Source organism: Urocitellus parryii, chromosome 3 (assembly GCF_045843805.1).
Source record: "Urocitellus parryii isolate mUroPar1 chromosome 3, mUroPar1.hap1, whole genome shotgun sequence".
NCBI lineage: Eukaryota > Metazoa > Chordata > Mammalia > Rodentia > Sciuridae > Urocitellus > Urocitellus parryii.
In genome coordinates, this window is record NC_135533.1 from 194281217 (window position 1) to 194299727 (window position 18511).

At 48.7% G+C, this 18511-nt stretch overlaps 1 protein-coding gene across 1 annotated transcript in view; it reads left to right on the forward strand.

The window, feature by feature from the left end:
* The window catches only part of Dlec1 (DLEC1 cilia and flagella associated protein), a 54148-nt gene that overhangs the window by 23739 nt on the left and 11898 nt on the right, over window positions 1-18511 (forward strand). The window contains exons 9-23 of the mRNA XM_026405574.2: window positions 357-530; window positions 1298-1434; window positions 2324-2416; window positions 3658-3748; window positions 4420-4582; window positions 5783-5975; window positions 6647-6705; window positions 7182-7350; window positions 7789-7882; window positions 8076-8206; window positions 8316-8474; window positions 9946-10085; window positions 16429-16582; window positions 17157-17267; window positions 18237-18367. Coding sequence (XP_026261359.2) covers window positions 357-530; window positions 1298-1434; window positions 2324-2416; window positions 3658-3748; window positions 4420-4582; window positions 5783-5975; window positions 6647-6705; window positions 7182-7350; window positions 7789-7882; window positions 8076-8206; window positions 8316-8474; window positions 9946-10085; window positions 16429-16582; window positions 17157-17267; window positions 18237-18367 — 1999 coding nt within the window. The remainder of the gene's footprint in view (window positions 1-356; window positions 531-1297; window positions 1435-2323; window positions 2417-3657; window positions 3749-4419; window positions 4583-5782; window positions 5976-6646; window positions 6706-7181; window positions 7351-7788; window positions 7883-8075; window positions 8207-8315; window positions 8475-9945; window positions 10086-16428; window positions 16583-17156; window positions 17268-18236; window positions 18368-18511) is intronic.

Consider the following 18511-nt stretch of genomic DNA (forward strand, 5'->3'; position numbering starts at 1 on the left):
CCCCACAACCACCTCCCAGTTTGGGTGGGAGTGTTGGTCTCAATAACAACCCCAATCATGTCACTCTTTCTCAGAAATCTCAAAGGACTCCCTACTGCCCACAAAATAAATTTTAAGTCACGCTAACCATTCCAGATAGATCATGGCACCCCCAGCTTGGGACCCTAGCATTGTTTTTTTGGCCTGGAGTCCCTGCCCTTGAAGCCTGTCCCCTAGCGCACCCTGGTGGTTCTGCTTGACCTTGACCCAGAAAGGGATTCACTCACAGAGCCAGACCCAGCCGTGGTTGGTCTGAGGCAGCTAGGCTCAGCCAGGGTGGTTGGTCCTGATCCTCTGGTGGCTTTTGTCCTGCGCAGGGATGTTCCCAGGAAAAGGTGGAATGGTGGCTCCCGGCATGACTTGCCAGTACACTATACAGTTTATCCCGGACTGTCTCGGGGATTTTGATGATTTCATTTTAGTCGAGACCCAGTCAACTCACACGCTCCTGATCCCCCTGCAGGCCCGGAGGCCGCCCCCAGTGCTGACCTGTGAGTGTGTGCTACCCTTCCCAGGGATTCAGTTAGGGCCGGGAGTCCCCATGAGGACCACCTGCCCCTTGGGTAGCAGCATAGAGCTTGGTCCTCTTGGGCTTCTGGGTGGGGGACTGCCAAGCAGCTTCCACACCATCTTCCAGAATGTCGGGACCTGATCTTACTGTTCACTTAGGGTGTCCCCTGGAGGTTGACCCACATGGGAGGGAGGGAGGCCTGCAGCCCAGCTAACCCCGTCACAGATGGGGCTGGCTGGTGAACACCCCTGACGCCATACTGAGTGAGGCAAGAAGCAAGTGCCGGGGCACCCTGAGGAGCTTGCAGTGGATGTTGTCTCTGTGGCCATGGGGTGAGCTCCCGTGGAAGAATTTCCATTGGGCACCCTCAGTTATGTCTTTTCAGCTGGATGTAGGTGAAATTTGGGACTCTGATCCCCCTCACTTCGGCCACAATCCCTAGGGTCATGCTGGGTGGCCCTAGCCAAGGCAGGAGCCCACAGTGTGTGCTGGCTCCCACAGCTTGGCCGGAAGTAGACGAGTCCTATGGTGCTCAACTGCCATGTGGCTCAGAGCAGCTTGAGTAGGACCCAATTGATACAGGGTCAGGTGTCCCCTTTATTCCCTCTGATTGGGTTGCTGGCCTAGGACCCCCACATCCTTATGCAGCTGCTGTGAGCTCTGGCTGAACCTCAGGATCACAATGACAACAGGGCCCATTCAGTGTGACCTATTGCCCCTCTCATGCATCTTCTCCTGTGGCTGCAGTGTCGCCAGTGTTGGACTGTGGTTATTGCCTCATTGGGGGAATAAAAGTAACCAGATTCATCTGCAAAAATGTGGGCTTCAGCGCTGGCAAATTCTGCATTATGCCCAAAAAGAGTTGGCCACCACCAAGTTTCAGGGTGAGTGATAATAGATTGGAAAAAGAGTAAATCCATCAAAGGAAATAATCCCCTGGAGGGAGTTGCTAGACTGCACCCCATGATTGGAAACACACAAAAGCAGAAGGGTGTCCCTGGCATGGCTGAGTGAGGATGGGTGGAGACCAGGGTGGTAGTTCTGGTCATGGCACTAACACCCTGTTAGCCAGGGCTGGAAGGCAGGGTCTGTGCACTTGCCCCATTGGCCTGGCTTCTCCATTGCCCGGGCAGCTCCAGCCTGACACCCCTGATCAGCATGAGTATGCTGTTCTTTATGTTCAGTAGGGAGATTCCTCTGTACCCTTATGTCCAGAAAACATGTGCTAGATCCAGAGGACCTCACATCCCAAGGAGCATATTTTTCTCCCTTCAGGTACCTGCCAGGGTCTTGCAGGCATGGTTTTGTATCCCGGGCATGCTCAGTGGCTTCTCATGTAGACACTGGGGCTGCAGCTCTGCTAACAGGATGGCAGGTGCCCCCATGAAACAGGAGCACAGGACCAAGTGTGGGATGGGAATGGAGGCAGACACACACCAGCACCACCGGCAGGATGTTGTGGCAGGGAAAGGACGATGTGCCTCAGGAGGACCTTCTCACCCCCTCCTGCTTGTGTCCCATGCACTTGTCCATGACATTCCTTGCACCTGCTGCCAGTGGTCAGCTCTTTAAAGCTCTGTGACTTCCTCGTCTTTAACCTTCAGAATCTTGTGCCTGGCGCCTGGTGAAAGGCAAGACGGTGCATGCTCAATGAGGGCGTCACAGACTCTTTCAGGATCCCTCAAATAGCAACATGAATGATAGAAGTCTGCAACGTGAGCACTGGGCTTTACACTCTTCCCCACACCTTTGTGTATTCTGCATGTCTTTAAGGCGGTTGCAACTTCCGGCTTTGTTGAGCAGCCTCCCTTTGGAGTCATGCCATCCGTGTTTGAGCTGGCCCCAGGCTTTGCTGTGTTAATAGAGGTAGGTAAGGAGACACTGGCTCATGGTCCTTCCTCTTCATGATTGCTCATGGCTGTTTTCTCCGCTGCTGCATGATTGCATTTGCCTGTGATTTCATGACCCAAGTACATGTTCCTGCATCTTGTAGGACATTGTCATTTGGCTGTCTAATGACCTCTCTCTCTCTCTCTCTCTTTTTTTTTTTTTGGTACTGGGGATTGAACTCGGGGGCATTCAACCACTGAGCCACATCCCTACCCCTATTTTGTAGGAACGTGGGGTCTGAGTTGCTTAGTGCCTCGCTATTGCTGAGGCTGGCTTTGAACTCACACCTCCCGTCTCAGCCTCCCGAGCTGCTGAGACTACAGGTGTGCCCCACCGTGCCTGGCCTTATGAATGACCTCTCTTGCAAAGCAGATGGAGCTGTCATTTCCAGTGTAGTCCCTGAACACCTCTTGTCTGTAGCTGGGATTCATCTCCAGCCATTATAGAAAACACTATGGAGGTTTCTCCAGAATTAAAAATAGAACTACCACATGATCCAGCTGTCCCTCTGCTGGGTATATACCCAAAGAAATGAAATCAGTATGTCGAAGAGGCATCTGCAATCCCATGTCTTTGACAGCACTAATCACAAAAGCCAAGATAGGGAATCATCCTAAGTGTCCATCAATGGATGAATGGATAAAGAAAATGTGGTATCCATATGCAATGGAATATTATTCAGCCTTTAAAAATGTACAAATTCAGTCATTTGGGATAACATAGATGAAACTGGAAGACATGTTTAGTGACATAAATCAAGCATAGAAAGACAAATACTGCATGATCTCACTTAACTGTTGAATCTTAAAAAATAGAGCTTGGAGTAACAAAGTAGAATGGTGGTTACCAGGGCCTGGGGGTGGAGAGAAATTGGGGGGAAATATAATACAAAATGTATCAGAGTGAGCTTTCTGCTCTGTGCCAATATCATCAGGGGAAAGAAAACTATTTTTCTGGGTAGTTTTCATTTGTTTCTTTTGTTAGAAATGAGGTTGCATGTTGTCATCTGTTTTTTGAATTTGTTTTCACACCCTTTCAGTCTACTCCCTGCGTTACTCTGGGATGGGGCCTGGACTGAAACCTCTAGGCTTGGGGGGGTCAGGCAGGGAGGCTGGGGAGCAGAGAGCAAGGGGAGAGTGCATGTCTGAGAAGAGGAAGGAAAGAGGTAGGGGTGGGAGCCCCTGATGGGGGGTGACAGGGCACCTCTTCTCCCCCAGGTCTTGTTCCTCCCAATGAGCCTGGAAAAGGTGGAGCAGACCTTCATCATCGTGTGTGACAACTGCCAAGTCAGGGAGCTGATGATCACAGGTGGGCTGGTGTGTGCTTCTGGGGCCTGGTGGGCACAGACGCTGCTCCGGGAGCTGCTTTCGCTGCACAGCGGCCCGGCTTCATGCACCCTGTGTCAGGCAGCCGTGGGGGATGCTGGGGTCACCAGGTGCCAGGCACTAGCTTTTGGCCCTTCACTCTTGGATCTTGAATACCCAAGCTAGTGTGGCCTCCAGGACAATTCAAGGGGCCTTTTGGTGAGGAACAGGTGGAAACCTGGGGTGCCATTTTGTAATTTCCCTTTGGATCTCGCTGTGATCACATTTGGGGAATTATCAGCAACACACAGAAACCACCAGAGGCACCTCTAGGTTTCCGGAAGGTTAGAAGGGCCTTCCTCTGAGCTGCCTTCCCAACATTTCTGCCTTCTCCCCGCCCCCTCCCTTCCTTCCACCCAGTTTCACTTGGCAGGTATTAATTGAGTGCTCACTATATTCAAAATTCTCAAAATCCCCTCCTTTTGGTCTGTGAAGAGATGGGGACATGAGTACGTGTGCTAATGGCCCTCTTTTCCCTCTTGCATGTGCTTCTGGGAATCATGCATGGTCAAGGGCCACTGAATGAGGGTGGTGGCATGGGTCCTATGGCAGCTATTGATCAGAGTCCTGCCTTCAGCTTATGGGAGCTTCTCTGAACACTACCTACTTGGTCAGGAAGGGGGCAGCTGATCGCTTTGGATCTGATCTATGTTTCTGGTGAAAAAAGTCAACCGGACCCTGGAGAGCTCACAGACTTAACGGCCCAGCACTTCATACGCTTCAAGCCTGAAAACATTCGGTCCACAGCAAGGAAACAGCTGATTATCCGAAATGCTACGTGAGCTGCCCCTGGGCATGCCCCTGATGCGTACCCCTGCCCCTTCCCCTTCCTCACCTGACCCTGAATTTCCACTCAGGCCTGAGCTTCCTTGCCTTGGGGATTCTGATCTCAGATTAGATCCAGACTGAACGGAAGGACCCAGATTTACACTGTCCATCATGGTGGTCACCAGACACATATGGATTTTTAAATCTAAATCAAATAAAATTACAATTTCCTTCTAGGGTGCTAGTCACAGTCTAGTCACACAAGAGCTCAGTATCCACAGGTAAGCAGTGGCTACCCTATTAGTGCAGCTCTCTAAGACTTCCATTGCTTCGGGAATCTCACTGTCACAGTGCTGCTCTAAACTATTTCAGACCACCCCGAGCAGGAATAGTTTTCCACCTTACTTCCTGTGCTGGGGAAGTAATCCTGGTCCCCAGCCCTACATCTGTCAGTTCAGCTGTCATTGCCATTTATTTTCTGACCAGCCTCTGAGCATTACCCTTCTATCGGGACCAACCTCTGGGAACTTCCAGCCCAGGCTACTTGGTGACCTGAGATGCTGACAGCCACTGTCTACAACATGGCCAGAGTCCTGTCCCTCCTACTGCCATGGGGTTTTCATTGTTTCTCTTGGCAGTCGGGGGGCACACGTCTTTCATGACATAGCTGTCCTGGGAGGCGACAGCTGGAGGCGGAGGGCAGGGACGGATGGGTGGATGTGGCAAACTGTGGAAACTCTCACTTAGTAGAAGATGGTGCAGAGGATTTTCCTAACATTTTCCAGGGGTTGGGGCTGAGGGGGCTAGATACCTTTAGTTTAATTCTTAGTTTTTAGATTTTTAAATCTAAATCAATTAAAAGTAAATTAAATTGAATTGATTTAAATGATTAAATTAAATGATTTCCTGATTTGTCCGTTTCCCCTGATGTGCTGCGGTTCCAGTCTCTAGAGCTGTGGATGGGAAGAGGTGGCTCTCTTTCATGGCCTCTAATTTGGGCACCCTGACTCGCCTACCGTCCTTATGCAGTTCTCCCTAGGCTCCTCCATGGCAACTGCTTGAAGACTGACCTAGTCACTTCCTGTTTCTGGGTGTTTTCTTGCTTTCTCTTGGAGCAGAGCTGGCCAAGCATGGGGTGGGAGGACCTGGTCCTGGAAGAATTAGAGCACAGCATTAGATCTGCTGCCCAATGTCATGATTGCCCCCACAGACACGTGGAGCTGGCTTTCCACTGGCAGATCATGAAGCCCAACCTGCAGCCCCTAATGCCTGGAGAAACCTACAGCATGGACAGCATCAAGTACCACCCTGACAGGGAGACTGCCTTCTCCATCATACCCGAGAAGGGGGTTCTGAGCCCCCACAACAACCAGGAATTCATCCTGAGCTTTTCTCCTTATAAGGTTAGCATGATCTCATTAGGCACACAAGATCGTATTATAGCCCCTGAATCCATGTTCTTTAATGACATCAAAGCCACAGCTGAGCCTGAACCAGGTACCTGGGCATCCTGCCAAGACTGGCACCTAGATGGCTTAGTGTGTCACTAGACCATATGCCTGGTGAGCAGGACAAAGCAGATCATACTGCCTAGTTCTGATCCAAGACACCCCACTTGCAACAAGTCCTGGGCTCATTTCCACATCCCTGGTTGTGTCAAAGTACATTACCATCCCTACCCATCCTATGGCAGTGCCTAGAGAGGGAGGTGCAGGTTCCCAAGGCCTGGTTAGCACAGGGCCAGTCCAGAGCCCTTGCTGGTGGTTCTGGGACCTGAGTGAGCAGGGCTGCCTCTGGAGCCAGCATGCAGCCGCTTCACTGTCTGGGAGTTTGTGCTTCAGACACTCCAAGAGCCTGCCCAGGGCCCATGTCAGCCTGGTGGGGGTCGGGGGATGATTTTGTTGTTCCCTGAGTCAGGGGTAGCTCCTATCCTGGCAGCAACCCCACTTTCTCAAGTGTGGGCAAGAGGTGGCAGGGAAGCGTTTCTGGCACAACTAAGGGGAGGAGAAGCCTGCCCGCACCTGTCTTCTCTAGGCAGCCTGCAGGATTTTCAGGGTGCTGTGTTTCCTTGTAGCTGAGGAACTACCACAGTGTGCTGCAGATGGTGCTGGAAGAAGTTCCTGAGCCCTTGAAGTGAGTAGGGCCTATGGATGAGGGTGGGCAGCTGGGCCTGGCCTCCCCCTGGGGATGCTTCTGAGGAAGGTTCCAGACAGGGTGGGTGAGGAACTTGACCCCAACAGGCTTTGAGGGTTATGAGCATTTTAGCATTGCTCTGGCAATCAGCTTACAGTGGGCATCTAGGTGGTGCTAAGGATGCACTGCTAGGGGTGGGTTTCCAGTCAGCCTAGTGCAGAGATCCCAGGCTAGGACTGCAGTCTGGTCTCTGGAGGCAGCAGGGCAGTGTCCCTGTTTGAGGCCTGCTTTCACAGCGCAGGCATTCATAGTCTTCCAGGGCACTGACTGATGCTCCTGCTTGTCTCAGGTTGGGAGCTGTGGGTGGGGTAGAATCTTCTTTTCATAAGGCCAACCATGTGGGACAGAGGCAGGGACGTGCAGTGATGTGCTCCCGGGCTGTGTCAGCTCCTAGCTCATGGTGGGTTTATGTTCAGTTCAGAGGTGAATAATCTGGAGGACTACACATACTCTGTGGATGACGTGATTGTCATGGAAATTGAGGTGAAAGGCTCAGCAGAACCCTTCCAAGTTCTCTTAGAACCCTACGCCCTCATCATCCCAGGGGAGAACTACATTGGCATAAATGTGAAGAAGGATTTTAAGGTAGGTCATCATCTGTCCCCTGTGTGGGCTGACTGAAGCAGTGTGGCACTTGGGTGAGGGTACAGGAAGGACAGAGCTGGAGCAGCCACTGCACAGAGCCTGAGGGCCCCTGAATCCAATGGGGATTCACATAGACTCCTAGAGCCAGGTAAGTCTGTTTTATTTTATCAGTGTTCCAGAGTCCTCTGAAGTCAGGGCTGCTGAACTCACTCCCAGGTTCCCAGGTCACTGGCAGGATATGGCAGGCACCCTCATCCCTGCAGTGTGGAGTGAGGGTGCTGTGTTGGGAAGGCTGTGGCTTCGGGTGGCCAGGAGTTATTTGGGAGTGGGGGTCAAGTGGACCCTTTGTGAACCCTCAATCCCACAGTCCTTCAGCAGGTACAGACGTGACATGAAAGGGCAGTCCTGGGGCAGCCTAGATTGGGGTGTGTCTTTCAGATGTGGAACAACAGCAAGTCACCCATCAGGTACACGTGGGGGAAGATCAGCCATTGCCACATCATTGAAGTAGAACCCTGCACAGGGGTCATAGGTACCTTGGGGGCTGCAGGGGGTGTGACCTCCCTGGGGTGGCTGTAGGAGGAGGTTTTAGGGTTCAAGGGGCCTGCACAAGGCCCTTGGTGTCTTGTGATCAGCTCCAGCATGGCAAGAAATGAGTACAGGCCAGATGTCTGGGCCCAGCCACAGAAGGAAACTTCTCCACCTCACTTTCCCCTCTTTCCCAGAGCCCAACGAGGTTGGGGATTTTGAGTTGAACTTTACCGGGGGTGTCCCTGGCCCAGCAAGCCAGGACCTGCTGTGCGAGATCAGAGACTCACCCTCGCCAGTGGTGTTACACATCGAGGCCGCCTTTAAGGTGCTGCAGACGGGGGTTGGGTAGCAGGGTGGGCCCAGAGAGGTGGCAGGGGTAGGACACAGAGCCCACTCCCTGGCTGCTCAGTAACGGATCCCTCCGGATGTCTCAGGGGCCTGCACTCGTCATCAGCGTCTCGGCCCTTCGGTTTGGACTGCTCCGCCTGGGGCAGAAAGTCTCGAAGTCCATCCAGATCCGGAACATCAGCCAGCTCTCAGCCATGTGGCACATGAGAGAGAGTCCTGTCTGCCTAGAAGAAAGGCATGAAGATGTAAGTCAGGGGCTGCTGGCTCCTAGGATGCCCCCTCTCCCAGGAGCCAGTTCACCTTGGCTCAGGTCTGAACTGGGAAACTTGAACTGTGTTTTCCACTCAGAGCCCAGGGCTGCGAGAGAAGGCACCCTTGGCAATTGTCGCCTGGCCGTGTCTCTAACTCTCCCCACCATGAGGCAGCTCCTCTCCCCAGAATGTGTTCCCCCACCCAATTCAACAGGTGGTTCTGGTTCCCTTTTCTAACATCAGATGCAAAATAGGACCTGGGCTTCTCCCTTGGCTGAGCAGTCCAAGTTTGGAAGCACATGGGCAGCTGCTTTGGGCAGAGGTCATGTTCTGCTGGGCTCCTCCAGGGCTAGGATCCTTCTGGGGCCTGTGCCTGCAGTGGGTACTGCCAGCAGGTGGCGCCTGGGCACAGGCATGTGGCCCAAATATGAAGACTTAAATCTAGTTTTGGGGGTTTTTTTGTTTGTTTTTATTTGCATTTTTTAAGCCCTTTCTGTAGCAGAGCTTGGACCCCAAACTTCAATGCCTGAATGCTGACAAGCACAAAGCCTTCTTTTCCTATGAGAGCAAGTCCTGTGCAGCCCCTGCTAAAGGCCAGAGAGGTTGAGGCTCAGAAGCAGGAAGCCACAGCACCAGGCCGACCCTATGGTTGGGCATGGTGGCCTGGGTGGGGTGGGGGAGGGAGAGGGCAAATCAGGCCACTTAGCACCTCCAGGCAGGCATGACCCTTGCACTCACTGTGAGGTTCTCATGGGAGAGACCCAAGAGAAAGATAAGGTCCCTTCTGATATAACCTTTCCATGTCTAGTGACACCCCACTATTCCATGTGACCCACCCTGGGTCCTAGGGTTACTCAGAAGAATGTTCCATTTCTCATCAGATGGGAAGAACAAAATGGAAAGAGCCCCTTCCCTTTCCCTCTCCCCGTTAGCCGAGGTCAACATACCTGATATAAGGGGAGGGACACACCTTCCAGGTGAAGGAGTCCCATCCTCCAAGGGATGAGAGGGTGGAGAAAAGACCACCTGGGTGTAAAGGAGAAATTGTGGCCCCTTCTGCAATCTGGTGGCCTGAAGGCTCTCCTCAACTGAAGCCGTCAGAGTCCTGACCTAGGGTTCCCCATAGGGCTCACAGGCTCTCCTCCTGCTCCCCAGCTGGAGTCTCCATCTGCCTGCTCTGGTCTCCCCACATCCTGGGGCCTCCCTCTGCCTTCTCCCTCTCAAATCTGGGCCAGGGTGTGGGCACCTGGCTTGTGCATTCCTGTGCTTGGAGACTCACTTTTTATTCTCAATCCTGAGACCCTTGCCCAGCCATAGTCCCCCACATGCTTGCCTCTTTCTGGGTCCCAGATGGCTCTGAGAGAGCCAGGGGCCTTTGGAGGTGCACCTGGTTGGGCATGGCCAGCCCCCAGGGCCTCTGCAATTCTCCATGTCCTCACTCCTCATCCTTCTGGATTGGCACCAGGCATCTCCCTTGGACATTGAGCCTTCAAGTGGTTACCTTTACCCTCTGGGGGAGTGCCAGGTGACTGTCACCTTGGAGGCCTTGCACTGTCAGCGTCTGCAGACTGTACTAGAGCTGGAAGTGGAAAAAGGGACCTGGAGGTACGGGGCTGTGGGGGATGGGAAGATGACAACAGTATGTGCACATTTACAGTATATTTATACTATGTGCAATGATATATTTATCTAGAGACATTTCTGAATTTAAATTGACTTATACATGTTATCCTATAACATTTGAAAATTACCCAGAAGAATATTAAGATGATCCATAATCCATTACCTAGAAATAGTTCACTGATAATATTTTGGGGTATGTCTTTTTAGGATGTGTGTGCTAAAGGAATGTACATTAGTACAACCACCTTCAAAACCATTTTACTGTTTCCTGGTGAGATGTGACATAATAGTGAAAAACTAGAAACCCCAATGTTCATCAACAGGAGAATGAACACAAAAAGAGTGACATATTTCAATGAGCAAATATTTTTGTATTCTGGGAGGGACACCCTGGAGATTTCAAAGGTAGTAGTAGTCCTCTTCTTCCTCTTCCCTTGTTTTTTCTTTCTTTCTTTCTTTCTTTCTTTTTTTTTTTTTTTTTTTTGTACTGGGGATTGAACCTGGGGGCACTTAACCACTGAGCCACATCCCAACCCTTTTTATATTTTATTTAGAGACAGGGTCTCACTAAGTTGCTTAGAGTCTTGCTAAATTGCTCATTCTGGCTTTGAACTTACAATCCTCCTACTTCAGCCTCCCGAGCAGCGAGGATTACAGGCATGCACCATGCTCCTGGCTCCTCTTCCCTTTTCCCTCCCATCTCTCTCTCTTGCTTTCCAGTGGAAAGTTTCTCACCTATATAAAAATAGAATAGTATAATAAGTGCCCATGAACTATCACCTACCTTCAAAAGTTTTCAGCTCACTGCAAATCACATTCCATCTACATACCCCATCCACTCCTCCCAACCCCTTCCAAAATTACTTTGAAGTAAAATATTTCCTTAAGGCTAGTGGTAATATTTTGTGTCTGAAGCTGGATGGGGGTATACCTGTCTTCTTTTTACTATTATTTTTTTATATATTTAAGATGTGCATATATTTTATATTCATTTTTGCATGTGTATTCATTATAAAACAATTGAAATGTTCATTTAAAACCTGTATGGATATTCTGTAATTATCCTCCAAAAACACTGCACCATTTTATACTTCCTCCTGCCTGGCCCCATATTCTCACGATGACAGATATTATCTGGCTTTAATAATTTGACCATCTGACGGGGGTGATGCCACCAGTGTTTTGTTGCAAGTCCTTTACTGTGATGACCAGTGCTGGTCTGAGTGTGAGTCTTTCCCACTGGTCCTGCAGGGCACTCTGTGGGCCTTCAACATGAAGGCTAAGTTTGCGTTCACCTCTGGGAACATGGCTTCCATGAAGTCTTATTTTCTTTCCTTTCCTGTCTCTGTTCTTTCTTCTGAAAGGACCTTGTATTAACCAAAATGTTTACAGATTGCAGGTGATAGAGCCGCAGGCAAGGAAGAAAAAGCATCCCTGCCTTGCCATCCCAAGGGCCAAAACTCTTCCCTTTGTTGGCTCTTCTGCTTTCTCCCATCCTCTACCCTTCTTCCCTCTTGCAACCTCCATCCCAGTCCCAACCCTCAACTCTGCTTCTCTCTCTGGGCCTTTCCCTCCTCTGTTGGTGAGGGCCCTTAGCCACTCTGCTTGGGGAGGCGGTCCTTAGAGCCTGGGCTCCCTCTGTGAAAAGTGAACCTGCTTTCTCCAGAGATGGGTCCTGATGGGTCCTCTCTAGGTCGTGTTCCTCCCCTTCCCCAGGTGGGGGGGGGGTGGTTAGGAATAGGGGTGAGAGGTGGGCATCTGTCTCCAGAAGAAGAGAGAGAGTGGGAAAGCTTGCTGAGCTCCCACAACCCACTCAACACCTGCTGGAAACTTGCAGCATGATTTTAACTGGATATCTTATATTTCCATTTTTTCAATGGTTTTGCTCCTCACTCAGGGAAGGTGCCCTTGGCCTTGTGGCTCACTCTTTCTGCCTTTGGTGATATGCCTTTCTTTGGAAATCATACTTTTTTTTTGTATTTATACCTTTATTTTTTTAATTTTTTAATTGGTTATTCAAAACATTACAAAGATTGCAGAATTACATCAGTTACACATCCACATTTTTACATAATGCCATAATAGTAACTGTTGTATTCTGCTACCTTTCTTATCCTCTACTATCCCCCCTCCCCTCCCCTCCCATCTTCTCTCTCTACCCCATCTACTGTAATTCATTTCTCTCCTTATTTTTTCCCCATTCCCCTCACAACCTCTTATATGTAATTTTGTATAACAATGAGGGTCTCCTTCCATTTCCATGCAATTTCCCTTTTCTCTCCCTTTCCCTCCCACCTCATGACTCTATTTAATGTTAATCTTTGGAAATCATACTTTTAAATTTTAGGTTTTGGGGGTTGGTTTTTTTTTGTTTTGGGGTGTTTTTTTTTTTTGGTACTAGGGATTGAACTCGGGGGCACTTAACCACTGAGCCACATCCCCAGTCCTTTTTTGTATTTTATTTAGAGACAGGGTCTCACCAAGTTGCTTAGGGCCTGGCTGATTTGCTGAGGCTAGCTTTGAACTCACAATCTTCCTGCCTCAGCATCCAGACCTGCTGGGATTGATTACCAGCATGGGCCATGGAGCCTGGCTCTGGGGTTGTTCTTTTTGATAGAAATGTGTTAGTGTCTTGCACATACAAAGCCTCTCGCATCCCCCGCAAGGAATCTGATTTCCCTTTTCTTGGGTGTTTGTCTGGAGACCTTCTCCCTTCGTGTTTTAGTTTTCTTCTACATCTGGCAATCGTTGGCTGTGCACTACTTTTTCTGAATGGAGGATCTAGTTGATTTGCACACAGAACTGGTGGCGTCAGTTTCCTCTCAGTAAGTGGGTGTAGGAATGGTAAGCGCCCCTCTTCCAAGGAGTGGAGAGTAGGTGAGCGTGTTGCCCCAGAGCACACCATAACCCCAATCCCCTGAGAGGAAGAGGCCTTTGGAGAAAGCAGCCAAGACTGCAGAGGAAGCCCATGTTGGGCAGCTACACAAACCTGTCCATCGCTTCCTTCATAAATAGCAATGAAGGGCTGGGAACAATTTGGTTGTTTTTCCAAACAACCAAACAACAGCTGAGAGATCCAGGGGTACTGGGGACTGTCTCCAGCCCACACCCATGTTCTCCAGGAGTGGCAAGTACTACAGCCCAGTCTTCCATATGTGGCCTGAGCTCCAGGCCCGAGGAGACCAAGCTGATCAAGCTCCCAACCCTCCTTGCGTGTTCCCAGTTCTTTCCCCATGGCCCACTCCTGCCCTTTGACTTTTGTCATTGACAGTGTCAGCACTTCTCTTCACCTGCACAGGACCTTCATTCCAGGGGTTTTAGGAAGCAGTATTGTTCTCTTCTGTTGTATCAGTTAATCTGATCACATCCTGTTCTCCTTTTTCTGCTCCTTATCCTCCTTTTTTCCATGGAATGGCGTTACATTTACCCCTTTCTTTTCTTTCTTTCGGTGCTGGTGCTGGGTATTGAACTCGGGGCTTCCCTTCTGCTAAGCACGTGCCCACACGCCCAATCTCTTTACCCGTCTTTGTGAGCTTTCGCAGATGGCCTCTGTGCTGGATATCATAGCTGCCCGTCCTGACCGCTCTCCATTCTCCCTGCTGCTCTCTGGTCCTCCACATCCTTAATCACTTGTGATTCTCTTTCTGGTGGCAGTCATCCTAGCATGAGAGGTGTATTTCCCTGAGGATTTAATTTGCATTTCCCTTTGGCCAGTGAACTGTGCTGAGCATCTGTTCATACACTCATAGGTCATCTGTGTCAATTTTGCACTATATTTTTGCATACAGTGCAAAAAATGGGCCCAATTTTATTCCTTTCAATGAAGTTAACCGTTATCCCAGTATCATTTCTTAAAAACACTATTCTTTACCTACTGAATTGTTTTGACACACCCAAAAAAATCAACTGATGGATGTGTGAGGGTTTATTTCTGGATTCTCCATTCTATTTCACTGAACCACATGTCTGACCTTGTGCCAGGTGCCACAGTGTGGATCACTGTGGCCTTGTAGTAAATCTGAAAACTGGGAAATACGAATTCTCCAACTTTTTTCTTTTTCAGGATTGTTTTAGCCATTCTGGATTCTTTGAATTTTCATATGATTTTATGACATCTCCATATAAATCAGTTGACTAATTTCTGTGAAAAGCCAGCTGTGGTTTCCGTAAGGGAGTGAGTAGCATCTGTAGGTCGATTTGGGGAGTGTCATCATCTTGGCAGTGTTCTCCATGAGTATTAAATGTCTTTCCACTTATGTTCTTTTTCATTTAGTTCTATGATATTTCATTGTTTTCAATTATTATATTTCTTTTATGAAATTATTTCTAAATATTTTATGCTTTTTGATGCTTTTGGAAGTAGAACCATTTTCTTAACTTTGATTTCTGGTTGTTCATCACTCCTGCATAGAAACACAAATGTTCTTGCATGTTGGTCGTGTATCCTGCAACCATGCTGATCTCATTTATTCGTTCTAATATTGTTCTAAAGAGAAGGACATGTTATTTGCATAGAGATAATTTATTCTATTATTTCTTCTTTGGATTTTATTTGCTATTTCTCTAGTTTCTTAGGTGGGAGCTGAGGCTTTTGGGTTTTTTTTAATATTGGCATTCATAAATATAAATTTACCTTTGAGCATTGCTTTAGCTGCATCCTGTAAGCTTTGAGATGTTGTGTTTTCGATTTCATTGACATAAAAATATTTTCTAATTTCTCTTGTGATTTTTTTCTATTTGACCCTAAATTTTTTACTTTATTTATAAGTGTGTTGTTTAATTTACAGTTATATTTGTTTCTCTAATTTCCTTTTGTTGTTGATGTCTAACTGAATTCTGTTGTTATTGGAGAATATACTTTATATAATTACAGTCCTTTAAAGCTCACTGAAGCTCGTTTTATGAGCTATCTTGTCTTCCATTCTGGAAATGTTTTATATGCCCTAAAGAACATATGTATTCTGGCCAGGCGTGATAGCACACACCTGTAATCCTAGTGACTTGGGAGGCTGAGGCCAGAGGATCTCGAGTTCAAAGCCAGCTTCAGCAAAAAGTTAGGTGCCAAGCAACTCAGTGAGACCCTGTCTTGAAATAAAATACAAAATAGGGCTCAGTATGTGGCTTAGTGATCAAGTGCCTCTGAAATCCCTAGTTACCTCCCCTGCCAAAAAAAGAATTATATGTATTCTGCTGCTGTCTGTTGGGTTGTTTGGTTAATTGTACTGTTTAACTCTTTCCTTCCTTTGTAAAATTATTTTCATACAAACTTCATTTTCATATACTAAAGTTCCACCAACACAGTTTTACAGTTTCTGGCTTATATAATTGTCTTTTAAGTCAGAAGGAAAGAATTTCAATAAAATAACATTTATTTTGCCCTTTATATTTACCTACATTTTATATAATGCAGTTGTATCAGTCAGGGTTCCACTAGAAATTTATTGCAAGGGTTTGGCTTATGTGACTGATTGGCCAGGAAATTCCAGAATCCATAGGGCTGGCCTGCAGGAAGCAGGAGCTGAGGCTGCTTAGCACACAAGGAATGTCTTTCTCTGGGTAATTTCATTTCAACTGATTAACTCAGGCCCAGCCACATTATCTAGGATAATCTTCTTTGCTTACCCTGGACTGACTCTGAATGTTAATCATGCTGGCAAAATACCTTCAGATGTCCATCCAGGCAGAACACCTGTTTGTTGAGCTCCTGCTGTCACCACAAGAAAAAATTGAACAAACTGAAAATCATTGACTTCTTAGATCCATCAGAGAATTGAGGTCATAGGATACACTGCAATCCCCAAATCTGGGGAGAGAGACTAATACAGAATACACATCAGTTAACCTGAAGCAGAAGCTACTGGGGCCATCAATGGAAGGAATGCTTTAAAAAAGTAGCTTCAGCAAATTCTGGAGCTGAGTGTAGACTAGCTATAGGTAGAAACTTGGAGGTGCACTAGGTTATCATGGTGGAGACTGGAAAAATTCTCTTGTTTTGCCAGAGTAGGGTGGGGAGACAAAGTGACCATTCTGGAAAAATAACCACATTAAAATAAACCTAAATTATTCTCCATATAATTTTTCTTACACCTCAGCATTTCAATTTGGAGTAATTATAAACAGTATTGTATTTTCACTCAATTCCATGTGTTCATTATGTATGTAAAAGCATGATTTGATTTTTGTGCTTTGATCTTATCCCCTATAACTTTGCTGAACTTAGTTCTAGAAGTTATTAAAATATAGACTCCTCAGAATTTTCTGCATAGATCATCATGTCAACTGTATATAGGGGAAGTTTTATTTCTTCTGTCTCCTGGTGTTCCAGCTACCTTCCTGTGTATGCTGAGGTACAGGAGCCCCACGTATACCTGAAGAGCAGCCAGGTGGAGGTCAGCAACCTCTACATGGGGGTGTCCACAAAGTCAACCATCATGCTCGTCAACGGCACGCTCCTGTTCACGCGGTTTCACTGGGGCAAGGTGAGTGAGCCTGTACCATCCAGGAGCAGTCTGCAGCCCTCAGCAACAGAGACCTATGTGGCCCCCCAAATCCCTCCCATAGCATCCGTTCAGCCTCTCTCCCTACCACAGCCTGTCCATAACTCCATAGAGCCCAGAAAAGCTTGGCTCCTCAGAGGAGCGGTCCATCTGGTCTGGCTTTGGTCCTGCCTTTAGGGGATTCCATTTCCTGCCCGAGAAGGAGTTTCTGGTGAACACAGAGCCTTCCAGTTAGCAGAGTGTGTGGCTGGTCCACACAGCTGTCAGGAGCCCAACTGTGGTTCTGCCCCATGGCTCTGAGATCTGTGGAAGATGGAGCCACATCCTTGTATATCAAAGGCGATTGCCTTCTGCTCCCCAACTCTCTGGGCCTCTCAGGGTAGCTCATTTAGTCCGTGCAACCCACTGACAGGTGGTGAAGTCCCTCCAGGGTTGGGGAGGACAGAAGGAACCTTGGGACCTACTGGGTCTGAGTCTCAGCCAGCAGTGATCATGCTGTCTGGACTCGGGTTCCTCTGGGAGCCTTACACAACAGGCCCACCCGTGTGTCCACCAGCTCTTAGGGCACCAAGCAGCCTTCTGCACAGCAACAGTCTCTCCCAAACGTGGCCTGCTGGGCCCCAGTGAGGAGCGCCTGCTCAACTTGGAGTTGACCGTGCATACCACAGTGAGTACAGTGATATGAGAACCTGAGTGACTAAGACACCTGTCAACAGGTTGTGCTTGTGCCTCAGGGAGGTCCTGCCACTGGCTCCTGGTCCTTGTGGGTAGGGAAGGGATTTTTTGCATTTGGGTGTAGGATCCCCATTCAAGCTGGGCCAACTTTCGAAGAACACAAGGTCAGAGAGCCTGGAGCAGCCTGGATGTTCTCTGAGACCCTCTGGCCCTTTTGGCACCAGCTTTAGCCTTCTCCAGACCATTCTTTGTGGCTGGGGGCGGGGGGTCCAGCTTTCCAGTTGGCCCAGAGACCTAAGGCAGAGGTGCTGTTCAAGGCAGACACTGTGCCAGATGCTGCTGGAGGAGGTGACTGGTAGCCAGGGTCAGCCCAGGGGAGGCACAGCTTTTCTCTGGAGTGGCCCAGAGGGAGACCATCTGGGTGAACATGATTAGTGCTTGAGCATTGTTGGATATTGCTGCACGGTTCTTGTTGGGGAAATAATTTCTTCCTTGCAAAGACTTGTAGAATCAGGTCTCAGTTTTTTGCTGGCAAACATGGGACAGTGAGCTTTCCTACACAGCTGATCCTGAGCTTCAGGATGAGACAGACCCAGGCTTAGCATGGTGCAGATCCCACTCAGGAAGGGCATGATGTCTATTATAGTAGCAGCATCATAAAGAATGTGCAGCTCTCCAAAAGTCACTCTGAAAGGTTTTCCTTTATATGGACATGCACAGATGTTTCAGGAAGATTCAGCATGAACCTTGAGGATGGGGCCAGGCCTCTGGGGACAGGATGTGGGCCTACCGGCTGGGCTTACTAAAAGCACTCAAGAGCCCTTTCTCAGAGATAAGTCCAGACAAAGGTCAAGGCCTTCATGTTGGGCCACTCATAGAAACCACCTCTGCTGTGGAAGACCATCTGGACCCACCTCTGAAGCCCTGGGTCTGACTGAGCCCTGGATGGGTTTTCTTGTAGGAAGAATTGACGGATCTGGCTCTTCCTTGTTATGTGTCAGGAATGAAAAAGCCACTGGTCCTAGGTATCTCTGGGAAGCCCCAGGGACTGGAAGTGACCATCACTGTCTCCGTGGAGGGCTCTGATATCAGGTGAGCCCAGGGTGGGAGCAGCTTTACAAAGAACTGGCAATGTACTGAGAGTCCACTCCCAGCTGATTCCTACCACTGGGAAGAGGCCATAGAGTTGTGATGGGCCCTGACCACTTGCTTCTGCAGGAGCAGACCCTTTACCCC